The sequence below is a fragment of the Ipomoea triloba genome, chromosome 9, assembly GCF_003576645.1.
Source record: "Ipomoea triloba cultivar NCNSP0323 chromosome 9, ASM357664v1".
Classification (NCBI taxonomy): Eukaryota; Viridiplantae; Streptophyta; class Magnoliopsida; order Solanales; family Convolvulaceae; genus Ipomoea; species Ipomoea triloba.
Window position 1 is genome coordinate 30,810,637 of NC_044924.1, and position 22,702 is coordinate 30,833,338.

General features: G+C 34.5%; 2 protein-coding genes across 2 annotated transcripts; both read left to right on the forward strand.

Annotated features, from left to right (window-relative positions):
* Positions 1-2,671: 2,671 nt before the first annotated feature.
* On the forward strand, positions 2,672-5,002 carry LOC116029914. The gene has a single exon (XM_031271959.1). The coding sequence runs from the start codon at positions 2,672-2,674 to the stop codon at positions 5,000-5,002; it is 2,331 nt and encodes a 776-aa protein (XP_031127819.1).
* A 15,081-nt stretch (positions 5,003-20,083) lies between these two features.
* LOC116029915 lies at positions 20,084-22,267 on the forward strand. Its single transcript, XM_031271960.1, has one exon. It carries the CDS (start codon positions 20,084-20,086, stop codon positions 22,265-22,267), a length of 2,184 nt encoding a protein of 727 aa, XP_031127820.1.
* Positions 22,268-22,702: the final 435 nt, after the last annotated feature.

The window sequence follows — 22,702 nt, forward strand, 5'->3', positions numbered from 1 at the left end:
TTAAAAAATGGGATGCACATAGACAACGGTTTTAAAAAACTGTTGTCTTTGAAGTGTTGTCTATTAAAGTGTGCTTAAAGACAACACACAAATGACAACGGTTAAATAAAACTGTTGTCCATTTTAAAAAAAAATAAACGCGCAAAGACAACGGTTTTAAAAACCGTTGTCTTTGTAGTGTTGTGTATTCAAGTGTACTTAAAGACAACACACCAATGACAACGATTACATAAAACCGTTGTCTTTTATTTAAAAAAATGCACATAGACAACGGTTTTTAAAAATCGTTGTCTTTGCGGTGTTGTCATTGGACAAAATGCACAAAGACAATACACTAAAGACAACGGTTCGGTAAAAACCGTTGTCTTTAATAAAAGTGTTGCGTCAAAGACAACGGTTTTGTCCAAAACTATTGTCTTTTATACAAAAGACAACACTTTTGTCAAAAACTGTTATCTTTTTAGTGTTATTTATGCGCATTTTTCTTGTAGTGTTTATTATTCTAGATTGCATCGTAAAGTGAGTAATAATTACAAAAATGCCACCATATTTTTTTTAAAAAAATATTTGGTCTGATCCGTGCAATTTCTTTTAGATGTAAGACTGAGATTGATTCTTAGTTTTTTTTTTTTTTTCTAAGAACTTGTTCTCATTTGATAGAGAACAAGTCCTTAAAGAGAAAATTAAAAATTAATCAATCTCATCTTTACATCTTAAAAAAATGGACGGATTAGATCGAATTAAAAAAATACAGGCGATATTAATTATCACCAACTTTTCTACGTTGGCAGGAATTTGATTACAAGGAATCGGTTTGTCCCATTTCTCAACAAAATAAAAGGTTTGATCTTGATTTTCTGCATAAGACTTCAGATTGTGATTGTCATGTGGTGTAAATATTGGTATGTTATCTCTTTTTACTCCATGCTTCCATTATTGTTTTAGAATAAGGGTGTAAACAAATTATTGAGAACAATTCCTTTTAGGGCGGATAAACATGTTGAGATGGGTAAGAAGAATAGGCCGCAAGACCTGTTTAATCTTCCCAATAGAAGTTTCTCATTTAGTAGGGTAGTAAAATTTGATAGCAATTAAGGTCCATGTTTACTCTTTAGTGAACCTCATAACTGTTGGACGCTTCTAGTAGTAATACTAACAAGCATTGCCATTGCACTTCCAAACATATATTCCAAGTCAGGATGCTCATTTGTTGGTTAATTAAGTGTGTTGGTGAAGGTCTCCACTATGCAAGCCTTATAGATGTTTTAACTTGGATTAGAAATGTGGGTTGAAAAGCATTAAAAATGCAGCAGATGTTGTGTACACAGTACAAGTGGGATGGAGTTGTGCTTAACAATAAGTGGCTGGACATGGATCTTGAAGGAAAAACTGAAAATTTTGTTAAAGAGATTATTAAGTTCTTGCTAATGTTGCTGAAAGGATTGTCATGAAGTTCGAGTCCACAAAAAACATAATTATAGTAGAAAATCCTCTTCATTGGCTTGCAAATAATGTTTTAACAGCTAATTCAATGTACAGAATTAGCTAAACCGTTCTGTTATGGTACGAAATTCGTGAATACCAAGCTGAAGAGATGTTTTCAAAAGCAGGGTCAAATTTTAGGGCGTGCAAGATGTGCAACCGCACAAGGCCCCAAAATTTTGGGGCCCCTCTAGTTCAGCCTTGGCCTAATAGTTAGTATATGTATTTGTGATTATATTGGTCCAAAATTAGATTTTTTACATTTTTCTCTTTGCAATTTTTTTTCAATTCATAGTTTATTTATACTTTAATAGCGCCTCACTTAGTTACTATCATAGGGCCCGCAAATAAAAAAACTGGCCTTTTCAAAAGTTAAGATGCATGATTGCAAATATATTGGCAGCTTGTCTTATCAATTTGCCACATATGATAGCTACCAAGTGCAAATGCTATGCCATTGAGGAGAGAGAAAAGTGTTCGTGCTGCAACTATCATTCTTGAAGAAACTGAAGATATTCTGAAACATTTCGCCGAGCATAAGCTTTCAAGTCTTACTCCCAATAAACCATTGTGCATTGAGGAGTGACAGCAGTGGATGGAGAGACAAGATCTAGCTAACAGTTTCAACTTCTGCAGCAATTAATGAAACACCCTCCGCTGTAGAGTCCACTGAGGGTGTAGTTGTTCAAATTCAGTCTTGATTTATATGTGTAATACTCATGTGTGCTTTCATACTTAGATGATACTTTCAAATGTAGAATTGATTTATATGTGTGTTTCTCTCGGTAGGGTCAACCGTTGGAGGGTATTTCATTGATTGTTGCAAAAACTGAAACTATTGGATCTTGTCTCTCCACCCACTGGCGCCACTCATCAATGCACAATAGGGATAGCTAATTAGCTTATTGTGCAGTAAACTCAATGTAATAACATGTAAAATTTAATTTTTAAAAAATAATTAAAAAACAATTTTAAACTAAAATAAACTGATTGCCGGAATGCCGGCTTCTCCTTTGAGGAGAAGCCGGCAATCCGGCCTCTCCGTGGAAAATAAGCCACGTGTATATATGAATGAATGTTGGTCGAAAATAAGCCAATGCACTGGCCTATATATATTCATATATTCATATTCCATCTATTGTACTTAAACTACCATACAGCCCGGAATTGAAAACTTAGTTTAATCGAAATGAGTTACAAGCCTTACTACCCACCGCCACCGGAATGTTACCGGGGTGAAGATTCTCCGATGCCAATTATAGGCGTTTATATAGCAGCTGCCTCTCTGCTCTGTTCCATTGCAATGTTCTTAAACTCATGTTTCACTTTCATTAACTCCTTTCCCAACTTTAATGTCCGTTTCTCCGGCAATTTCTTCCCTCTCAATGCAACTTGGTTGACACTATTAGCTGTGGCTACCAAGCTCGCAACTGATCTCACAACTCCCAAGTTGTCTTACCTAGATAACCAGGCCAAAATTATGAACACAGTTTTCTTAACTGTGGCGATGAGTAATTTTTTCACCCATCTGGGCTCTATGAATAACGCAGATATTCTAACCAACCTCACCGCTTTGAGCATATTGGTGATCACCGTGATTGTCGATTTATGCCTCCAACTAAGTTTCCGTGTGTTTGGTTCCCTTTCATTGGTAATCCTCTTCCAAATTGCTTTGTTGTTCTGCACGTGGATAACAATTGTGTGTACGGGTCTAGCAGTTCCAGCAATTAAGAAACGCGCAGAATCAAAGTATCAGAAGCTAGCAGCTTCAGATGAGAGGCAGATGGAAGCTGGGCAACAACATTATAGCGTTGAAGAGCTGAGATTGAGCATTACAAAGTATTGGGTGATGGCAGCATCTGGTAGCCCCCAGCTTCTGATGAAAAGGTTGGTCACCTTCGTTTATACCAATATCATCTGCCTATTTTCTGCATGTATTTCACTCGTATCATTTATTAATGGGGTGAGGACCGATTTTTACTCGGAGTGTGGACCAAAGGAATCTGAATATAAGTGGTCGGTCAGCTTCATTTTACTTTCACAATGTTATGCCACGTTACCAACTATGGTCATAGCTATAATCTTCATGATTAGTGTGGTTAGTTACAAGTATGAGAACAATGGGATCAGAATCAGTAGAGAAGAAGTTACAATTGAGTCTTACTGGACTGAAAAATTGGTTGAGTGGAGGCAGCGACCAATACCTATAAAGTTTAAGAGAAACACACTGAAAAAACTTATTCACAACATAAAATCTTTGATTTTGACTTTTTGCATACTAATTCAGATTGTGAATATAATGTTGTGTAAGTTTTCTAGTGTTATCTCTTTTTACTTGGTGCTTCCATTAGTACTTTTAATTAATGCTTTAGGCAAATTAATTAATCATTATTTAGGCAAATTGTTACGCAAAAAGGAAGTTTCAGAGGTAGATCGCCTCAATTGCTTTGTAATACTACTTGAAGGAGAAAAACAATTCCCAAAAAAATTATTGAGAGGGATTATTAATAGGTTGGATAAACTTGTTGAGATGGGTAAGAAGCAACAACCAAAACACCTATTTAATCTTCTCGACAGTGAAAGTTTCTCCTTTGCTGGCGTGGTAAACTTTGATAGCAATCGAGTTCCAAGTCTGTTGTCTGGTGAACCTCCTAATTGTTGGACACTTCCGGTGGTGACACTAACAAGCATCGCCATTGCAATTCCAAACATCGCAAGTCGACATGTTGATTGGTTGGTAAGCAGTGCTAATGAAGGCCTCCGCTATGCAAGCCTCATAGATGTCTTGGATAGAAAATGTGGGTTGAAAAGTATTAAAAATGCAGCAGATGTTGTGTGGGTGGGAGTTGAGCTTCATAGGAAGTGGTTAGACATGGATCTTAAAAGAAAAACTGGAGAAATAAGTTCTGTTAAGGATATTATTCAAGATCTTAATGATGTATCTGAAAGGATTGTTATGGAGTTTAGCTCTAAGGAGAACATAATGATAGTGGAAAATCCACTATATTGGCCTGCGAATGTTTTAGCTGCAAATTCAATGTACAGAATTACTCGAACCATTCTGCTATACTATGAAGATGGTGAGTGCCAAGCTGAAGAGTTTCTGCTATACTATGAAGATGGTGAGTGCCAAGCTGAAGAGTTGTTTAGGAAGTTAATTTGCATGATTGCAAACATATTGGCTGCTTGTCTTACAAATTTGCCGCATATGATATATACTAAGTGCATATGTCTTACAAATTTGCCGCATATGATATATACTAAGTGCATAAGCAGTGCAATTGAGGAAAGACTAGAAAGTGTTCGAGATGCAGCTATAATTTTCGGGGAAACAGAAGATATTCTAAAATTGTTTGGAGAGCGTAAACTTTCAAGCACTGGTCCTAGTCAACCATTATGCATTGATGAATGGCGTGGATGGATTGAGCAACAAGCAACAACAATTTCATCTTCTGCAACATGCAATGGAGCATCCTATGTAGAGTCCAATGAACATGTGGTTCTTCAAATGCATGCTTGATTTATACATGTCATATGTGTAATTGATTCTTATGTATGTGTGCTTTCTTAAGTATATGTTACTTCAAATTTAGACTTGATTTGTTTGTGGTTTTATTATGTATGATTCGTCGTGTCGGATAATGTATAGTTGATTATAATATAATTTTCATTTAAGATCAATTTATAATGTAAGGAATATTATATGCTGTAGTGTTGGGTTGTGCTTTTGTTAGATACCTTTTAAGTACATCATCATCCTCTCTCAGTACATCAATGCCTCCATTTGTATAATCACATCCTAGTCCCATAGTGAATTGGTGACTTCAAACTTTGATAAAAGTGTGTTTTTATCAAAACTGATGAAGTAGTCGTTTGGGTGAGTGGATGTATAGGAGGGTATCCTTACACCGGATATCGTTCTCACAAGGATTGGCGATAGGAGTAGAGCTTTAGTGTTCCAAGCATAAGATACTAATGTTCCTCATGGAAATCTAGCCAAACCGAAGTGTTGATTTGGATACAAACACAATATCAAACAACACACTATAATGAAAACAAATAATAAGAAAGGTGAGGTAGATAAGAACTAAAGGTAGGTCAAGATAGTGAAACCAAATTGGGGACCAAAAGATGATAGATGCCAAGGATCTTGTAGTCTAGTGGCATCAAACCCTTCCCGTTATACGGGAGGTGGTGGGTTCGAGCCTCAGTGGAGGCAATGCTGACTCTTGTGCTTCAATTGGTTGAGAAAGTAGTTATGAACAGATACTCCATTGTAATGGAGTTAGTAGTATTCAAAAAAAAGGAAAGCCTTTCCCAAGGTCATCCCACACAACATTCAAGGACATTGTAATGGAGTTAGTAGTATTCAAAAAAAAGGAAAGCCTTTCCCAAGGTCATCCCACACAACATTCAAGGACATTTCCATGACTCAAGAATGTCTAAGAGGCATTTCATCAAACACTTGGTGTTCTTAACATTACACACTCCCCTTTGGAGAGGTTGTCACTCCCTAATCGGGACTCAAATAAACATGTCAATCAACAACATCAAAGTCATGTCTCAACTTTCCTTAACCAATTCAAAAATCATCCATCAAATACCTAATGAAAATATCACACAAGATTCATAATCAACAAGGACTTTCATAACAAACACAAGAAAGTAAATTGCAAGAAATGAAATAAAGAATAGAAGAAAATGCAGGAAAGCCTTTCCCAAGGTCATCCCACACAACATTCAAGGACATTTCCATGACTCAAGAATGTCTAAGAGGCATTTCATCAAACACTTGGTGTTCTTAACATTACACACTCCCCTTTGGAGAGGTTGTCACTCCCTAATCGGGACTCAAATAAACATGTCAATCAACAACATCAAAGTCATGTCTCAACTTTCCTTAACCAATTCAAAATCATCCATCAAATACCTAATGAAAATATCACACAAGATTCATAATCAACAAGGACTTTCATAACAAACACAAGAAAGTAAATTGCAAGAAATGAAATAAAGAATAGAAGAAAATGCTACAATCCAAGCTTCCAAAATGTTTAATAACCTAAATAAAAGTAGGAATTGAAATTACAGTGTTTGGTATGCAGAAATAGGAGTACAGGGAATTGAAAGGTAAGAAGTGGCAAAATGACTAAAATGCCCTTATGTTGTGGTAGATGTAGTAATAATAATAATAATAATAATAATAATAATAATAATAATAATAATAAAAATAATAATAAGAATAAGTATAATAATAATAATAATTCATTCAAATAATAATAATAATAATAATAATAATAATAATAATTCTTTCAAAATAATAATAATAATAATAATAATAATAATTCTTTCAATTTAAAAAAAAAAAAACAAAGGGTATGGGAGGAGGGGCAAAATTGTCTTTACACCAACAAATTGCACCTCCTCTCCACCGAATTGCAATTCATGAGGGGTATCCCATGAATTGCAATTCATCATTTGGAGGGACTTATATTGCAATTCCGCAGAATTCAATTCCCTCCAACCAAACACTGTAATTTGGGAATTCACTGAATTGCAATTCCCCCCAAACTACATCCAACCAAACAGACCATAAAATATGAAAAGAAAGAGTAAAAAATAGCTAGGGTTCTAAGATGGGTCGGAACCATGGAAAAATGAGTGAAAACAAAGTTAAATAGGAGTAGAGACGGGCTGCAAATTCATAGATCTGGGAGGCTCGACGCGTCGAGGGTGATTCTCGACGCGTCCAGAAACTATCTACAACGGAACTTCAATTTGTAGGCTGAGTTTGTCCCTTTTAACTTCAGAATTAGGCTTTGAGGTCTTCATGAAAGTTGTAGCCCTTCGAGTTAGTTTTCCAATTATATAAAAATCACTTGATTTGGACATTCCTACGCAGAGATATGGCCAAAAAAACGAGCAGTAGATGAATTGCGCGAGAAATTCAAGTTCTTGCTCTTTTGCTCCAATTTTGCCTTTGTTTGTCCAAATGACCAAAATCATAAAAAACACTACAATTTGGCTCTCTAAGAGGTGTTTTCTTCATCTTCATAACTTCTCATTGACTCTACATGCATCCGAAATGCTCCAAAAATCATTCAATTCATCTAACTCACTAAGAATTGGGCCTAAACACACAAAAGAATCAAATGAGAACATTTTGTGCAAAATTATAACAAATGAAAAGGAAAATAAAGTTAAATGCAAGGTGAAAACATAAACATTTTGGAACCTATCAAAAACCTCAAAATGATAATTAATGGCAATAAAAAATACTAATAATAAATTAAATGAAAGGAAAATAGTGAATAATTATAACATTTATAAATGGGTCACATTATAATAAAATAAATATTTTAATATTCTCCCACTTAGCACATGTGATATCTTCAATTCTATAGATTGAAGACACCTTTAATTTTTTCAATATTCATAAATTCATCAAGGGTCACTTAATTGAATATTGACTAGATCATGAGGATTGCACATTATATCATTATACTACATGTTTCTTTCTTTTTATGTATCACGAGCCAAACTTTAGTTCAACACTTCGATTACTTCAATTTTTTAAAAAATCATTAATCTCGATCAGTTTAAAGCTAAGGTTTAATTCTTGAGATGAAATAGAGTATTATCACATCACTATAATATACCTATATACAAAGCAATATGGATTGATTGGATGATGGAATAATCATAAATTATCACTTGGTTGCTAGGATATACAGTGCTTGATTGGATGATGGAATTAATAATCATAAATCACTTGGTTGCTAGGATATACACTGCTTGATTGGATGATGTCATGATGGAATAATCATAATTTAGGATGTCAATATGGATTACCTCTATTTGAATGGGTATTGATTTGGATGATGGAATAATTATATACATTGCTTGATTGGATGATGGTATAATCATAAATCACTTGGTTGCTAGCATGTTGAATGATAGAATAATATATTTGCTGCTTGTCTTAAAAAATTTGCCGCATATGATATATACTAAGTGCATAAGCAGTGCAATTGAGGAAAGACTACAAAGTGTACGAGATGCAGCTATAATTTTTGGGGAAACAGAAGATATTCTAAAATTGTTTGAAGAGCGTAAACTTTCAAACATTGGTCCTAGTCAACCATTATGCATTGATGCATGATGTGAATGGATTGAGCAACAAGCAACAACAGTTTCATCTTCTACAACAAGCAATGGAGCATCCTCTGTAGAGTCTAATGAACAAGCTAAGTGATTCTTCAAATGCAGGCTTGATTTATATATACATGTCATATGTGTAATTGATGCTTATGTATGTGTGTTTTCTTAATTACATGTTACTTCAAATTTAGACTTGATTTGGTTGTGTGGTTTTATTAGGTAAGATTCATCGTTTCAAATAATGCATAGGTAATTATAATATAATTTTCATGGTTGGGAGTTATGTATACTCATTAGTTATTCCTTTAGTTAGCCCATAATTGAGACTAAAAATTGATTATTTAGTATACCCAACTAATGGTGGAGAATTATATTTTCATTAATTATTTTGTTGGTCAAATCAATTATGAGTGTGTATATTATTAATTTCGGTGAAGAATATTTTAATCAATGAGAGTGATTATTTAGAAAAAGATCATTAAGATGCTCCACTAAAGATTCCACTAAAGATCATTTATAAAAGACTTAAGCTGGGGAATTAAAAATGCATGTGATGCATACAAGATATTACTCTTTCGAATAGAGGACATTTCGCTATGATTCATGTGTTTTGTTCTTTGATGATGAGAGTTCTGCTAGTACTTGCACCAAGTGGGAGATTGTAAGACTTTTTTCATACAATATATATTATATATTGTGGCATTAATGTAACACCCCCATTTTCATAACCAAATTTTTCTTAAATAATATTTTCTCTTTCTTAATTGAAAATTTACTACAATCATAGCGGAAGCATAAACTAACCAAAAGAAAATGAAAGGTTACCGCCACACTCAGGTATTTCTCATATACCCAAACGCTAAGGCTAATTTACGTCACCAAATAATAACTTAAGTCTAACTTATTACAATTAAATGGAAATAAATATACAACTGTAAATTTCCTCAATAATGTCAAATCTTCTAGGCTGTTTATTCTTAAACTAGAGTTCATCTCAAATTCTCATCCATGTTCACCTGTAAAAATCATTAAATATAAAAACAGAGTGTAGACAAAAATTAGCATAAGTTAAGTAAGCATCACTTCGCCCCGTAAAATATAGGCTTCGATTTTATATTTTCAAAATCACATATTCTCTTTTTCAAAATCATATGTACGTATACTTTGTATAATAATATTGCTTTTCTCAAGCATTTTTCAAAAAAATATATGTGGAGAATATTTCAAGTCAAATTTTGCATATATACAAGGAGAATAAATACTCATATCAGAAATCCATGGTTAGAAAAACTATCACCTATGTGTACATTCCCAAGGGATTCCAAGCCCCCGAGTACTAGTAAATGATCCCAAGTAGCCATCTCAACTACCTCTCAATTATCAATTTGGAAACTGAATCATTACTTTTGTGTACATACAATTGTTGATTCTCGTGCCCACAACAATGTGCTTAAAGTACGTGGTTTGTGTACTTAAGGTGCGTCATTGTAATGCTTACGATGCGTGGTTTGTGTACTTAAGTTGCACCATTTAAAAACTTAAGGTGCGTGGTTTGTGTTCTTAAGGTGCTTATTGTTTGTGTGCTTAAGGTGCGTGGTTTGTATACTTAAGGTGCGTGGTTTGTATACTTAAGGTGCACCATTTTAATGATTAAGGTGCGTAACCACACAACCCCACGGGAAGTTATACCCATACCTGAACCCTTATATATATATAGTGTCCCTAATCAGGTGAGAACGATGTCCCAGGTGCGAACCTGTGGACAAATTCAAACCATTGATCTGTCAAATCTAACAGTTCAAAATAAACAAACTTTGTAATATTTATGAAAATGACCCTGCTGATTTTTTATTTCTCATCCATAAGATCTTGTAGAACATTGGTTTAAGTTTGTCCACACGTTCTCACCTGAGAGAAGTTTCTCTCATATGATTAGGATTATATATATATATACACGCGCGCATTATTTATTTATTTTGTGTTTTTTGGGTACATATTATATTCTAATTAATAGTATCATAATATAGTATCGGATGCTGTGGTCAAATTTGCAGTTTGAATCTAACAACTTGAGAATTGTATTCTTCCGATTATTAATTATTAGTATTGGAGAGTATACACCTAATATTTGTATTCTAGTGCTAATAAAATATTGGAGTATGGAGACTATAAAGACTTCTAGTGACGAAATTTCTTTCTTTTTTTTTTTTTTGAAAAACGTTACGAAATTTCTTGTGATGGAGACTATTTCATATATTAAGTTGTTATCCTTAATTCCTTATTGATTTGGTCTGACCGTAGTTTTCATGGAGGTTTCTTGGTTCCTTCATGGTGTGCTTCCAAACCTTCAATTTTTTAGCTGCGCTAAGTATTATTTGAGTTTTTTCATGGAACTTTCTTGGTTTTTTCATGGTGAGGGTTTGAACCTTCAAGTATTAATGAAACTTCAGTTCAATTGTAACTGTGAGTTATAATTGTTTTTTATTTTGCTTGTTGAGTTTGAGTACTTGTATCTTTCCTACTCTTCAAGTCTACAATAATTTGGCAAAAACTTGTGTGAGACCGTCTCACCGTGAGACGAGACGGGTCGGGTCGCATCAAGATGAAAATGTAATACTTATACGTACAAATGCATGTCATACTTATATGCACAAATGTATACTAATCAGGCACAAATATAATACTAATCAGGAATACAATTTTTGTTACTTATAAGGGTAAATGTAATATTTTTAAGGGAAACTACAATACTTTTACATTTCAATTTAAAAGTATTACATTTTTTCTCAAAAGTATTATATTTTCCCTTATAAGTAATGGACACTTGTCAACATTACTTATTATGGAAAAAATAATACTTTTTTTCTTATAAATAACAAAAATTGTATTCCGGGTTAGTATTATATTTGAACATATAAGTATGACATTTGCACATATAAGTATGACCTACATTTACATGTTGTTTCGACACGACCCGACCTGTCTCGCGAATAAGGATCTGTGAGACGGTCTCACACAATTCAAGTGTGACCCCAATAATTTTAGTTTGTACATTTGGGACTGGCAGTTAGTACCCGACTTACCGTGTCACGTTGACTAGTGGCCGACCCAACTCCTTGGCCTCGGGCGGGACCACCCCGGGCCAACCTCTTCCAGGTTGACTTTCCTCCCTCTAGTTGGTTTGCCTTGTCCTGGGTCGGTTCGCTCCGTAGCTTGGATCCATATGGAATATATCCATCACTTGGTGGGCTAAATAATTATTTGTGGTGCTTCTCAGGACTTAGCATAGTGATTTGTTGCCTGAATTGATATCATGATTGAAGGTGGTAGTGTGGGGCTTCGAATCCTACTGAAAACATGAATAGGAAAAAGACTTAGGATGATGGAAGATGTGGATTGGATCCCTTCTGCCCACATAAAGATTGAGGTCTGATCGGTGTACTGATTGCACGACTCACTATTTATCTCCAACGAAGTTGGGATCACTTGAATATCAAAAAATTATTTGTGGATTAGAACTTTAAATTTGTATATGATTGTTATTTTAATTTAATTAGCAGTCATTATCATGAACCCCATGAGGGCTGCCTTAACTATTTTAATACAATAATGAGTCACTTAGCACTAATTTCATAGTGATAGAGGCAGACTTTTATGTCATTTTGACTCGTTATGGGAGTGGTGTATTGACATTTTTGTTTTAAATTGGTAAATTATAAATAATCTAGATTAATTTATTGTCTTGTGATCCTTACCGGCTAAGGTCAGAATACAAGTTTCACCCAAAACCTACATTAAGATAACACCGGGCAAGCTTTCCCATAACTCAAATTAATGACTTTATGTCATCCAATTATATTTTTAGAAGCGTTATATTGACAATTTGACTTAATGGTCACACTTTTAATTTGTTTTTAAAGTTAATTATCTTATTTGTTTACTACTAAAGAGTAGCTGAAGAATTTCACTGAATTTTCACCTTTCAAACCACTTGAAAATTTCCCACTAGCTGCCCTTTTGCTTTCTGTCTCCCAATATAAGCAAGCACAGAACTGAATAGATGATATTCTAGCTCGATTAACTACTGAAAGCGAGAAGTTGTGAGTGCCCTTTCAATCAAAATGAGCGACGAATTTCGGTGTTTGTTAAAAGAATTCAAGAGACGAAACTTTCGCCGGTGCCAATCATAGGCTATTACATAGGAGCTGCTTCCCTGGCCTGCTCCTATGCAATGGTCTCTGACTTCTCTGCACTGCTCCGTGAGACGCGATTGCACCCATTCTTGGACTTCTCATGCAACCGCTTTGCTCTAAGTACAACTTGGGTGATGGTATTGGGTGTGGCTACAAAGCTCACAGGAGATCTCACATCTCTCATGTGGTCTCCCAATGACAACCTCGTCAAAATCACTACCACTGCTATCTTAACTATGGCCATGGGTCATTTTTTCAGCCAACTGGGTTCCATGACTGACAAAGATATTCTAATCAATGTCACTTCTTTGGGCATACTGGTAATCACTGTCATTGTAGATTTATGCATCCAACTAGGTACTGGTGTACTTGATTATTCACTGTTTCCGGGGATCATTTTCTCTATTGTTTTACTGTTCTGCATGTTCATGATAATTGTGTCTACGGCTTTAGCAGTTCCAGCAATTAGGAAGTGCGCAGATTTGAAGTATCAGAAGCTAGCTTCACAGATAGAAGTAGAAGGGGAACAACAACACTCAGTTGAAGAGCTGAGATTGAGAGTTTCAAAGTATTGGTTATCGCCCACAGAACTTGTTTAATAATCTTCTCAATCGAAGTTTCTCTTTTAGTGGGGTAGTAGAATTTGATAGCAAACAAGTTCCATGTGTACTGTCTAGTGAACCTCCTAACTGTTGGACGCTTCCAGTAGTAACACTCACAAGCATTGCCATTGTACTTCCAAACATTGCAAGTCAGCATGTTCATTTGTTGGTTAAGTGTGTTGGTGAAGGTCTCCGCTATGCAAGCCTGATAGATGTTTTGGATGAGAAATGTGGGTTGAAAAGCATTAAAAATGCAGCAGATGTTGTGTGGGATGGAGTTGTGCTTAATAATAAGTGGCTAGACATGGATCTTGAGGGAAAAACTGGGAATTCTGTCAAAGAGATTATTCAAGTTCTTGCTGATGTTGCTGAAAGGATTGTCACGAAGTTTGAGTCTACAGAAAACATAATTATAGTAGAAAATCCTCTTCATTGGCCTGCAAATGTTTTAGCAGCTAATTCAATGTACAGAATTAGCCGGACCATTCTGCTATGGTACGAAAATGCTGAATACCAATCTGAAGAGATTTTTCAAAAGCTAACATGCATGATTGCAGATATATTGGCAGCTTGTCTTATCAATTTGCCATATATGATAGCCACCAAGTGCAGATGCAATGCCATTGAGGAGAGGGAGAAAAGTGTTCGTGATGCAGCTATTATTCTCGAAGAAACTGAAGATATTCTGAAGCATTTCGAGAAGCAAAAGCTTTCAAGTCTTGCTCCTAATAAACCATTGTACATTGATGAGTGGCGCCGGTGGATGGAGAGACCAGATCCAATAGTTTCAACTTCTACAACAATCAATGAAACACCCTCCACTGTGGGTGTAGTTGTTCAAATTCAGTCTTGATTTGTATGTATAATGCTCATGTGTGCTTTAATTTCATACTTAGATGTTACTTTCAAATGTAGAATTGCTTTGTATGTATGTATGTGTGTTTCTATTATATATCAACAGCTGAGTTAGATTGGCGTGGAATAATGTATATATAGTTAATTATAATGTAAGTTTCAAGTATGTCAATACCTGTGAGGATTAATAGAGGCAGGGTTAGAAAATTTCTCCACAACATAAAAGCTTCGATCTTGACACTCTGCATTAGACTTCACCGTGGTTGTCATGTGGTGCAAGTTTAGTTTTGTTGTTTTTTATTACACCATGCTTCCACTTGTATTTATTATCACATATCATTTAGAAAAATGCATAGTCCTTAGGGGCTCACCAGAGATGATAGATCATAGTTGTTATCGTATACTACTTGAAGGAGAAGAAAAAGAAAAATTCCAAACAACGTTCTTGAGAAACATTGTTAATTCGGTGGATGTACATATTGAGAAGGGTAAGATGAAGCAGCCAAAGAAACTCTTCGATCTTCTCAATCAAAGTTTCTCCTTTAACGGGGTGAGAGAATTTAATACTAACCAAGTTTTAAGTCTATTATTTAATGAATTTTTTAATTGTTGGACACTTCGAATAGAGACATATAGTTGGTTGGTAAGTAGTGTAAATGAAATTGTTGGACACTTCGAATAGAGACATATAGTTGGTTGGTAAGTAGTGTAAACGAAGGCCTCCACTATGCATGTACGCTTTATAGATGCCATAGATGAGAAGCATTACTTGAATGGCATAAAAAATGCAGCAAATGTAGTGTGGGTGGGAGTTGAGCTTCGCAAGAAGTGGTTGTACGTTGATCTTGAGAGAAAAGCTGGCCAAGTCAAATTTGCAATGGAGATTATTCAAACTCTTGCTATTGAAGCTGAAAGTATTGTCATGGAGTTTTGGTGTGAGGAAAGAGGAAATTACCAAAATTGCCCCTCAACTATGTTGATTTTACCATTTTGGCATAGTCCGACTCCTAGTCGTTTTAACTTGACTCATTAAATCCCAACAATTAATTTTTTTTTTTTAAATCTAAAATGGTCCTCCGGCGACTTTTGGCACCAAAGCTTCGACGACTATAAGGGTAAGGGAGTCATTTCATTTTACTTCCCGCTTGTTCTTTCAACATACCCAACTTGTTAGTCAAAATCCCTAAAACCATTTAACGCTAAAGGATTCATATGCTTAACCTAATCGCAAATTCAACTGAAGGGATTTCAATTAGAAGGCTTCACCCTATGTATTTGAAGGGATTTCAACTGGAAGAGAGTAATGGCAAATGATGTTGGGTAAAGGTTCAAGGACTCCGGAGCTCGTCCCATCGCCGCCGTTGTTGGTCGAGGAGAGAGGCAGAGGTTCAAGATCGAACAGAGGGATGACGAAAATTTCTAGGTTGCATGGCTCCGTTCTTGGTGGTAGGCGACGGCGATGGCTGGTCTTTTGTAGGCGACGCTGTTGGTGACTTCGTTCTTCGGCGAGTGACGGCGACCAGATTAAGGCGATGTCGATTTTTTTTTGTTGGTTATACGGACGGCTAGGCGGCCGGCCGCAGATGAGACCGATTCCGGTCTTCCTCGACGCGGCCGGGTGCTGCCTAGCTCCTAGGCGCCGATTAATCATTTTTCAGGTTTCCAAACGGACCCTTAAGATTGAAAAAGATTTAATACTTAGCATGTTTGGTTGGATGGAAGAAGTTTTTCAAGGAAAAAGTTTTCTTTAAATTTGGGGATCGTTTAGTTCATGGAAAACTTTTTTCACAAATGTTTCCTTAGTTTTGAGAAAAATGTTTTCTAAGTGAGGGGTGATATTTTGCTTTCCGTGGAAGTTTGGAAGAAAGTATCACATTGTTACACAATTTTGCCCACAACGGAAGCAATATTCTCAGTAATTTCATTTCCATTCACCAACAATGAAATCAATCTTCTTGGTAATTTATTAAATTTGGTAACATTAAATGTTTAAAAAACTTTTCCTCAAAAAAAAAAGTTTAAAAAACTAAAATTAAAAATTAGTTATTCTTGGTAATTTATTAAATTTGGTAACATTAAAAGTTTAAAAAACTAAAATTAAAAATTAGTTATAATTTGTTTTTTTTTTTTTTAGTACTACTGACTTTGGTCATAGCTACTTTCTCAACCTACTGAAGTGAGTCAACAGTTGTCTCCACTCTCATTATTCATGTGGAAATGTAAACTAGGACACCGTGTGCCACTAGACCACAAGGTATTTGACAAAAATTTGTTATAGCTAGATCACTAAATTTGAAATTAACTCTTGAATTATTATTCAGAACTTAGTACTCCGTATTTTTCAACTTTTTAGGCAAACGCGTTTGTCCTGCGCCAATGAAAATTGATTTGAAGAGATAAAATTGGACCTACAACCCGTGTTTGGCTATTGAATGGGTAGAATTTTTTATTTTTTATTTATTTTTTTTTATGGGATATGAATGGGTAGAAAATTAGAGAAGGTCCTGAAAGTCGGTTTGAATGCAACTTCGCTGACAGTATTAGCTGTGGCTTTTCTTTTTGTGGTCACATTCTCTCAACTAGTCAACTCCCATATGTCTTATGAAAAATACTACTCCTATTTCTAAATTTTACTTTCAATTTTTATTACTTTCTATAAAATTTTGATATTAATATTTTTATTAGGACTCACACAAATAGAATTAAGAAATACATATAATAGAACTTGTAATTTTATTATGATAATTTTACAAAAATCAGTAGCACGCTTTTCTTTTAAAAAAAATTATGTCCATTTAAATACAAAGAAAACAAAATAGTATAAACAGAGATAATAATTAGGTGGTCCTCAGGCTTGTGACCACTCCAATGGTCTCCTTGAATATCTAATAGACAATAACAAGAAAACAAAATAATAGTGATTTAGTAGACAATATTAGAAAAAAGAAAAAATACAAAATAATATATAAAGTTATAATAATTGGGGTGGTCCCCAAGGCTTGTGACCACTCCAATATTCACGTTGCTTGGGACTAAGGTGTCGGTTGTTGGGAACTGCATGCATATATGCCACGAAGCTTCTAATGAATTACACCTAGCCTAGCCTACATACACCCACCAGAACCCAGTATCCCGTTTCATTAAAGAGTGGTAATTTTATATCAGATGATATATTCTTGAGTTAGCTCCACAAACTTTATCTCACATGCAATAATTTTTTTAATACCCTAGGTTCCTAACTTATGTTAATAAGAAATATACTATTTTTATTCTCAAATTTTACTCTCAATTTTACTCGGTCTCACAAAATTTTGATATTGACATTTTCTTTAGAACCCACAAGATAAAAGATAACTAATCATTCATTGCTACATGGAATAAAGATGGAAGAGTAGAAATAGAGATCAGAGTCCATGTAGTAGAACTCTATTAGTAATTACCAACAAGGCAGTTTCCTAGAAATCCTTCCTTTGAAATTGAAATATAAAACAAACTCCCACGATTCTGTCTTTAGTTTAAAAAAAAAAAAACTCTTAAATATAGCATGAAAAATGAAAAAGTGAAGCCCGCATAGGTAGCTCATTGATTCTTGATTGGAAAATTATAAGCAATGAAATAGGATCATGAGAGCTTCACCCTTTTGTAGGAGTGACTAGTAGTGAGTCCTTGTTAATACTATGCACTGGGAAACCTAAGCTGGTTTATCTTGGGGATATGATTTTGCTCGTCATTTGTAGAACTCTAGCCATATGTCTTGATTTTATTAGAGGCAGGGGATCAGAAGAAAAGATTTGAATATAAATAGGGGTAGAAAATAGAGTAAAAAGTTAGAGTACGTGTAGTATTACTCATATAGCATAATGGCTGGACTAGTTTTATATATTGCATTAGACCTAAACTTCACAATATATAGGTGAATAGTCCTTCTATTGAAAACTTAAAGGGAGGGCTTGAATAATTTCCTTGATAGAGTGAATCCCAATTGAAAACTTATGACTTAAAGATTTGATAGAGTGAATCCCAATTGAAAACTTATGACTTAAAGATTTGATAGAGTGAATGCCAATTATTGCATGAAAACTTATGACTTAAAGATTTGTAATTAGGCTCTTGAGTTTAAAAATATGTAATTTTTTAAAGTTTAGTATCTAATTATTTTTTGGTATAAAGTTGAAAGGTCTATTTAACAATTTTTCATATGTAAAATAATTTTGGTTTATGCAATTGTTTGGTTATATAAGTTTATTTATTCCAATTGCGAATAACTTACATTCTTTAGAATATAGGGATAAGTTGAATATGAATTAAAAACAAATGAATGCAAATAATAATGCATTTTTGTTTTACAAAAAAGTCAAATAGTCCCTCTAATTAAACTATAGACCAAAAAAGTAATTAAACCATTAAATTATAAAAAGTTTCGATTAGATATTATATTACAACTTCTCATCAATTTGATGCAATTGGGTTGATCAATGATTAGCTTTAAGTAACTCGTACAAAAGTTATTTTTTTATAAAATATTTTTTTAAAGGAAAACCCCTAAAAGTATTTAAATTCAAATAAATTAATAAAAACGAAAAAAATGTTCTATTTTCACAGAGAAGTAGGCAATTGTATATTTCTTTGGTTGAGCTTATTAGCTAATTAAAATTATAATGAGGAGTTGATATGTCTAATTAAAATTTTATATAATTTAGGGACAATTGATACTATGAATTCTCATAGAAAATCATGCCACTAAATTGCAGGATCCTAAATGTAATAGTTATAATATTTTATCATGTATGCTTGTATTTGTTTGAACTTCAAAATTGTAAATCTTTTATTTATAAAGTATAAATTTTACTTTAAAATTAATGTACAAAATATAATACACAATTTAACAATTATGTAAATATATAATAATAAAATTAAAATTAAGAAGTACACATTTATATATAATATTCCTCAAGATTAAATATGTCACAGTTTTGTAAGAAAAATGGTATATGTACTCCCGTAGAGTATAACTCCCGGCCCGCTATATGTACAAAATTTATTGAGTAAATAAAAACGAATGAATAAAAATAGTGATCGTTTTTGTTATGAGGCAACCCTATATAACAGACACTTTGAAATACATCATGTACTCTTTTTCCCTTGACTAGGTTTTTTCCCACAGGATTTTTCTAGCAAGGTTTTTAATGGGGCATGAATATGGTGAGATAATGGCCAAGGGGGAGTGTTATGAATATAATTATTTATATGTGGCCATTATCCCAATTATTGTATTTCTGGATCCATGAAGGGTCAAGTGTCCTTTGGAGTATCAAAGGGTCAAGTTTATTTCATATATATAGGTTCATATGTTCATTTGTAAAAGACACACCTCTGAATGATATGATATCAATAAGAATTCTTCCCTTCTCTCCATTACTTTCTTTGCAATTATCTTCTTGTTTTGTGCATTTCTATTTTTATTTACAACAGTTTTGTTATTTAAAGCAATTAAAGGACTACACATTTAAGTAAAAAAATAGTAACACGCATCACCGTACCTATGACAAGACAAAAGTGGGCCTAGCTACATCAAGACTTGAGTAGTTGACTAGTGAATTGCTGAGAAGGTTGGTCGAAAATACATATATGCACCAATCAATTCAATGGACTGTTTCTGTGTCTATTTATATTCCAGGCTTCCAGCTATGGCAGCTTAACTAACTACAGATCGAAAGGAAGCTAAGCGAGAAGGTGTACCTAAGTATAATCAAAATGTCTGCAAACTGTTCCATATATCTTGAAACAATAATGGAGAAGAAGAATAATTCCGCGGTGCCAATTATAGGCTGGTATGTTGCATTCGCTTCTGGGCTCTGCATCACTGCAATGTTGTTGAATCTGTTTACTGGCAAATACTTCAGTCTGAATGCAACTTGGCTGACACTATTAGCAGTGGCTACCAAGCTCACCGGCGACCTCACAACTCCCATGTCTCCCTGGGATAACAATTCAAAATGCAGTAGCACGGTTTTCTTAACTTTCGCTATGGGTAATTCTTTTACCTCACTGGGCTCTATGAATGACACACATATTCTAACCAATCTCACCGCTTTGAGCATATTGGTAGCCACTGTCATTGTCGATTTATGCATCCAACTACACACCCATGTGATTGATTCCACGTTATCTATGGAAATCATCTTCGAAATTATTTTGTTGTTCTGCATGTTCATAACAATTGTGTGTTCAGCTCTAGCACTTCCAGCAATTAAGAAACGCGCAGAATCAAGGTATCAGAAGCTAGCAGCTTCAGATGAGAAACAATGCCGCCATACAGTTGAAGAGCTGAGATTGAGCATTACAAAGTATTGGGTAATGGCAGCCTCCGGTAGCCCCCCATCTCTTATGAAAAGGTTGGTCACCTTCGCTTTTACCTGTATCATCTGCGTATGTTCTTCCCTCATTTCTTATCTAGGAGCTGGAGATCGCTATAAATACTGGGGTTGTTATAAGGAATCTGATTATAAGGGCTCGGTGTTGGGCATTTTAGGGAGTCAATCTATTCACGTATTTCCGATTCCCCTCATAATGATAATCTTCTTGATTAGAACCCTGGGTTACAAGTACAAGGGTAATGGGATCAAAATCAGTAAAGAAGAATTCGCAATTGAGCCCTATTGGACTGAAAAATTGGTCGAATGGAGACAGAGTTCAATACTTGTAGGGCTAGGGCATACGAGAGATATCAGAAAATTTTTCCATAAGATAGAAGGTTTGGTTTTCACGTTTTGCATACGACTCCAAATCATGATTGTCATATGTTGCAAGTTTTGTTATGTTCTCTCTTTTTACTTCATGCTTCCATTACTACTTTTAGTTAATCCTTTAGGCAAGTTAATTAATTATTGTACGGGTAAATTGTCCCGCAAAAAGAAAGTTTCAAATGATCAGAGGGAACAAGAGGCAGTAGATCATAATTGCTTTGTAATACTACTTGAAGGAGAAAAAAATTTTCCAGAAAGAATATTGAGAGAGATTATTAATGGGATGGATAAACATGTTCAGAGGGGTAAGGAGCACTGTTCACAAAGCCTATTAAATCTTCTCAATCAAAGTTTCTTTTTTAGTGGTGTGGTAGCATCTTTTAGTGGTGTAGTAGCATTTGATAGCTATCGAGTTCCAAGTCTATTATCTGGTGAACCTCCTAACTGTTGGACACTTCCTATAGTGACGCTAACAAGCATCGCTATTGCAATTCCAAACATTGCAAATAAGCATGTTGATTGGTTGGTAAACACAATTACCATAGGCCTCCGATATGCAAGTCTCATAGATGCCTTGGATGAGAAGTGTGGGTTGAAAAACATTAAAAATGCATCAGATTTTGTGTGGGTGGGAGTTGAGCTTCACAGGAAGTGGCTAGACATGGATCTTGAAAGAAAAACTGGAGAAATAAGTTCTGCTAAGGATATTATTCAAGATCTTGTTGATGTATCTAAAGGGATTGTTAGGAAGTTTAACTCTAAAGAAAACAGAATGATAGTGGAAAATCCACTCTATTGGCCTGCAAATGTTTTAGCTGCAAATTCAATGTACAGAATTACTCGAACCATTCTACTATACTATGGAGATGGTGAGTGTCATGCTGAAGAGTTGTTCAGGAAGTTAATCTGTATGATTGCAGACATATTGGCGGCTTGTCTTACCAATTTGCCGAATATGATATATACTAAGTGCATAAACAGTGCAATTGAGGATAGGCTAGAAAGTGTTCGAGATGCAGCTATCATGTTTGGGGAAACAGAAGATATTCTAAAATGTTTTGAAGAGCGTAACCTTTCAAGTGTTGGTCCTAGTCAACCATTATGCATTGATGAATGGCGTGGATGGATTGAGCAACAAGCAGCAACAATTTCATCATCTTCTACAAGAAGCAATGAAGCATCCTCTGTAGAGTCCAATGAACATGTGGTTCTTCAAATGCAAGCTTGATTTATGTGTAATGCTTATGTGTGTTCTTAACTACATGTTACTTCAAATGTAGACTTGATTTGTTTGTGTGGTTTTATTATGTAAGATTGAGTGTGTCAAATAATCTAATTTTCATTTTCATTTAGAGTCAATTTGTAATGTAAGGAATATTATGTGTTGTAGTCATCCTCTATCAATACAACAATGTCTCCATTTTTAAATAATTAAATTATACTAGAAGAATTGACTAGATCATAGCAATTGCATATCATATCATTATACCACACATTTCTTTCTATATATGGTGTACTAAACTCTAATTTGAGACTTTAATTTTTTTTTTTTTGGAAACAACTGAAAATTTCATTAATTCAAATCATTACACAATACATCACAGAGGTAGGAGAATTGTGCATCCATTTTCTAAGTTCAGCCAAGAATACAGCTTCCCTATAC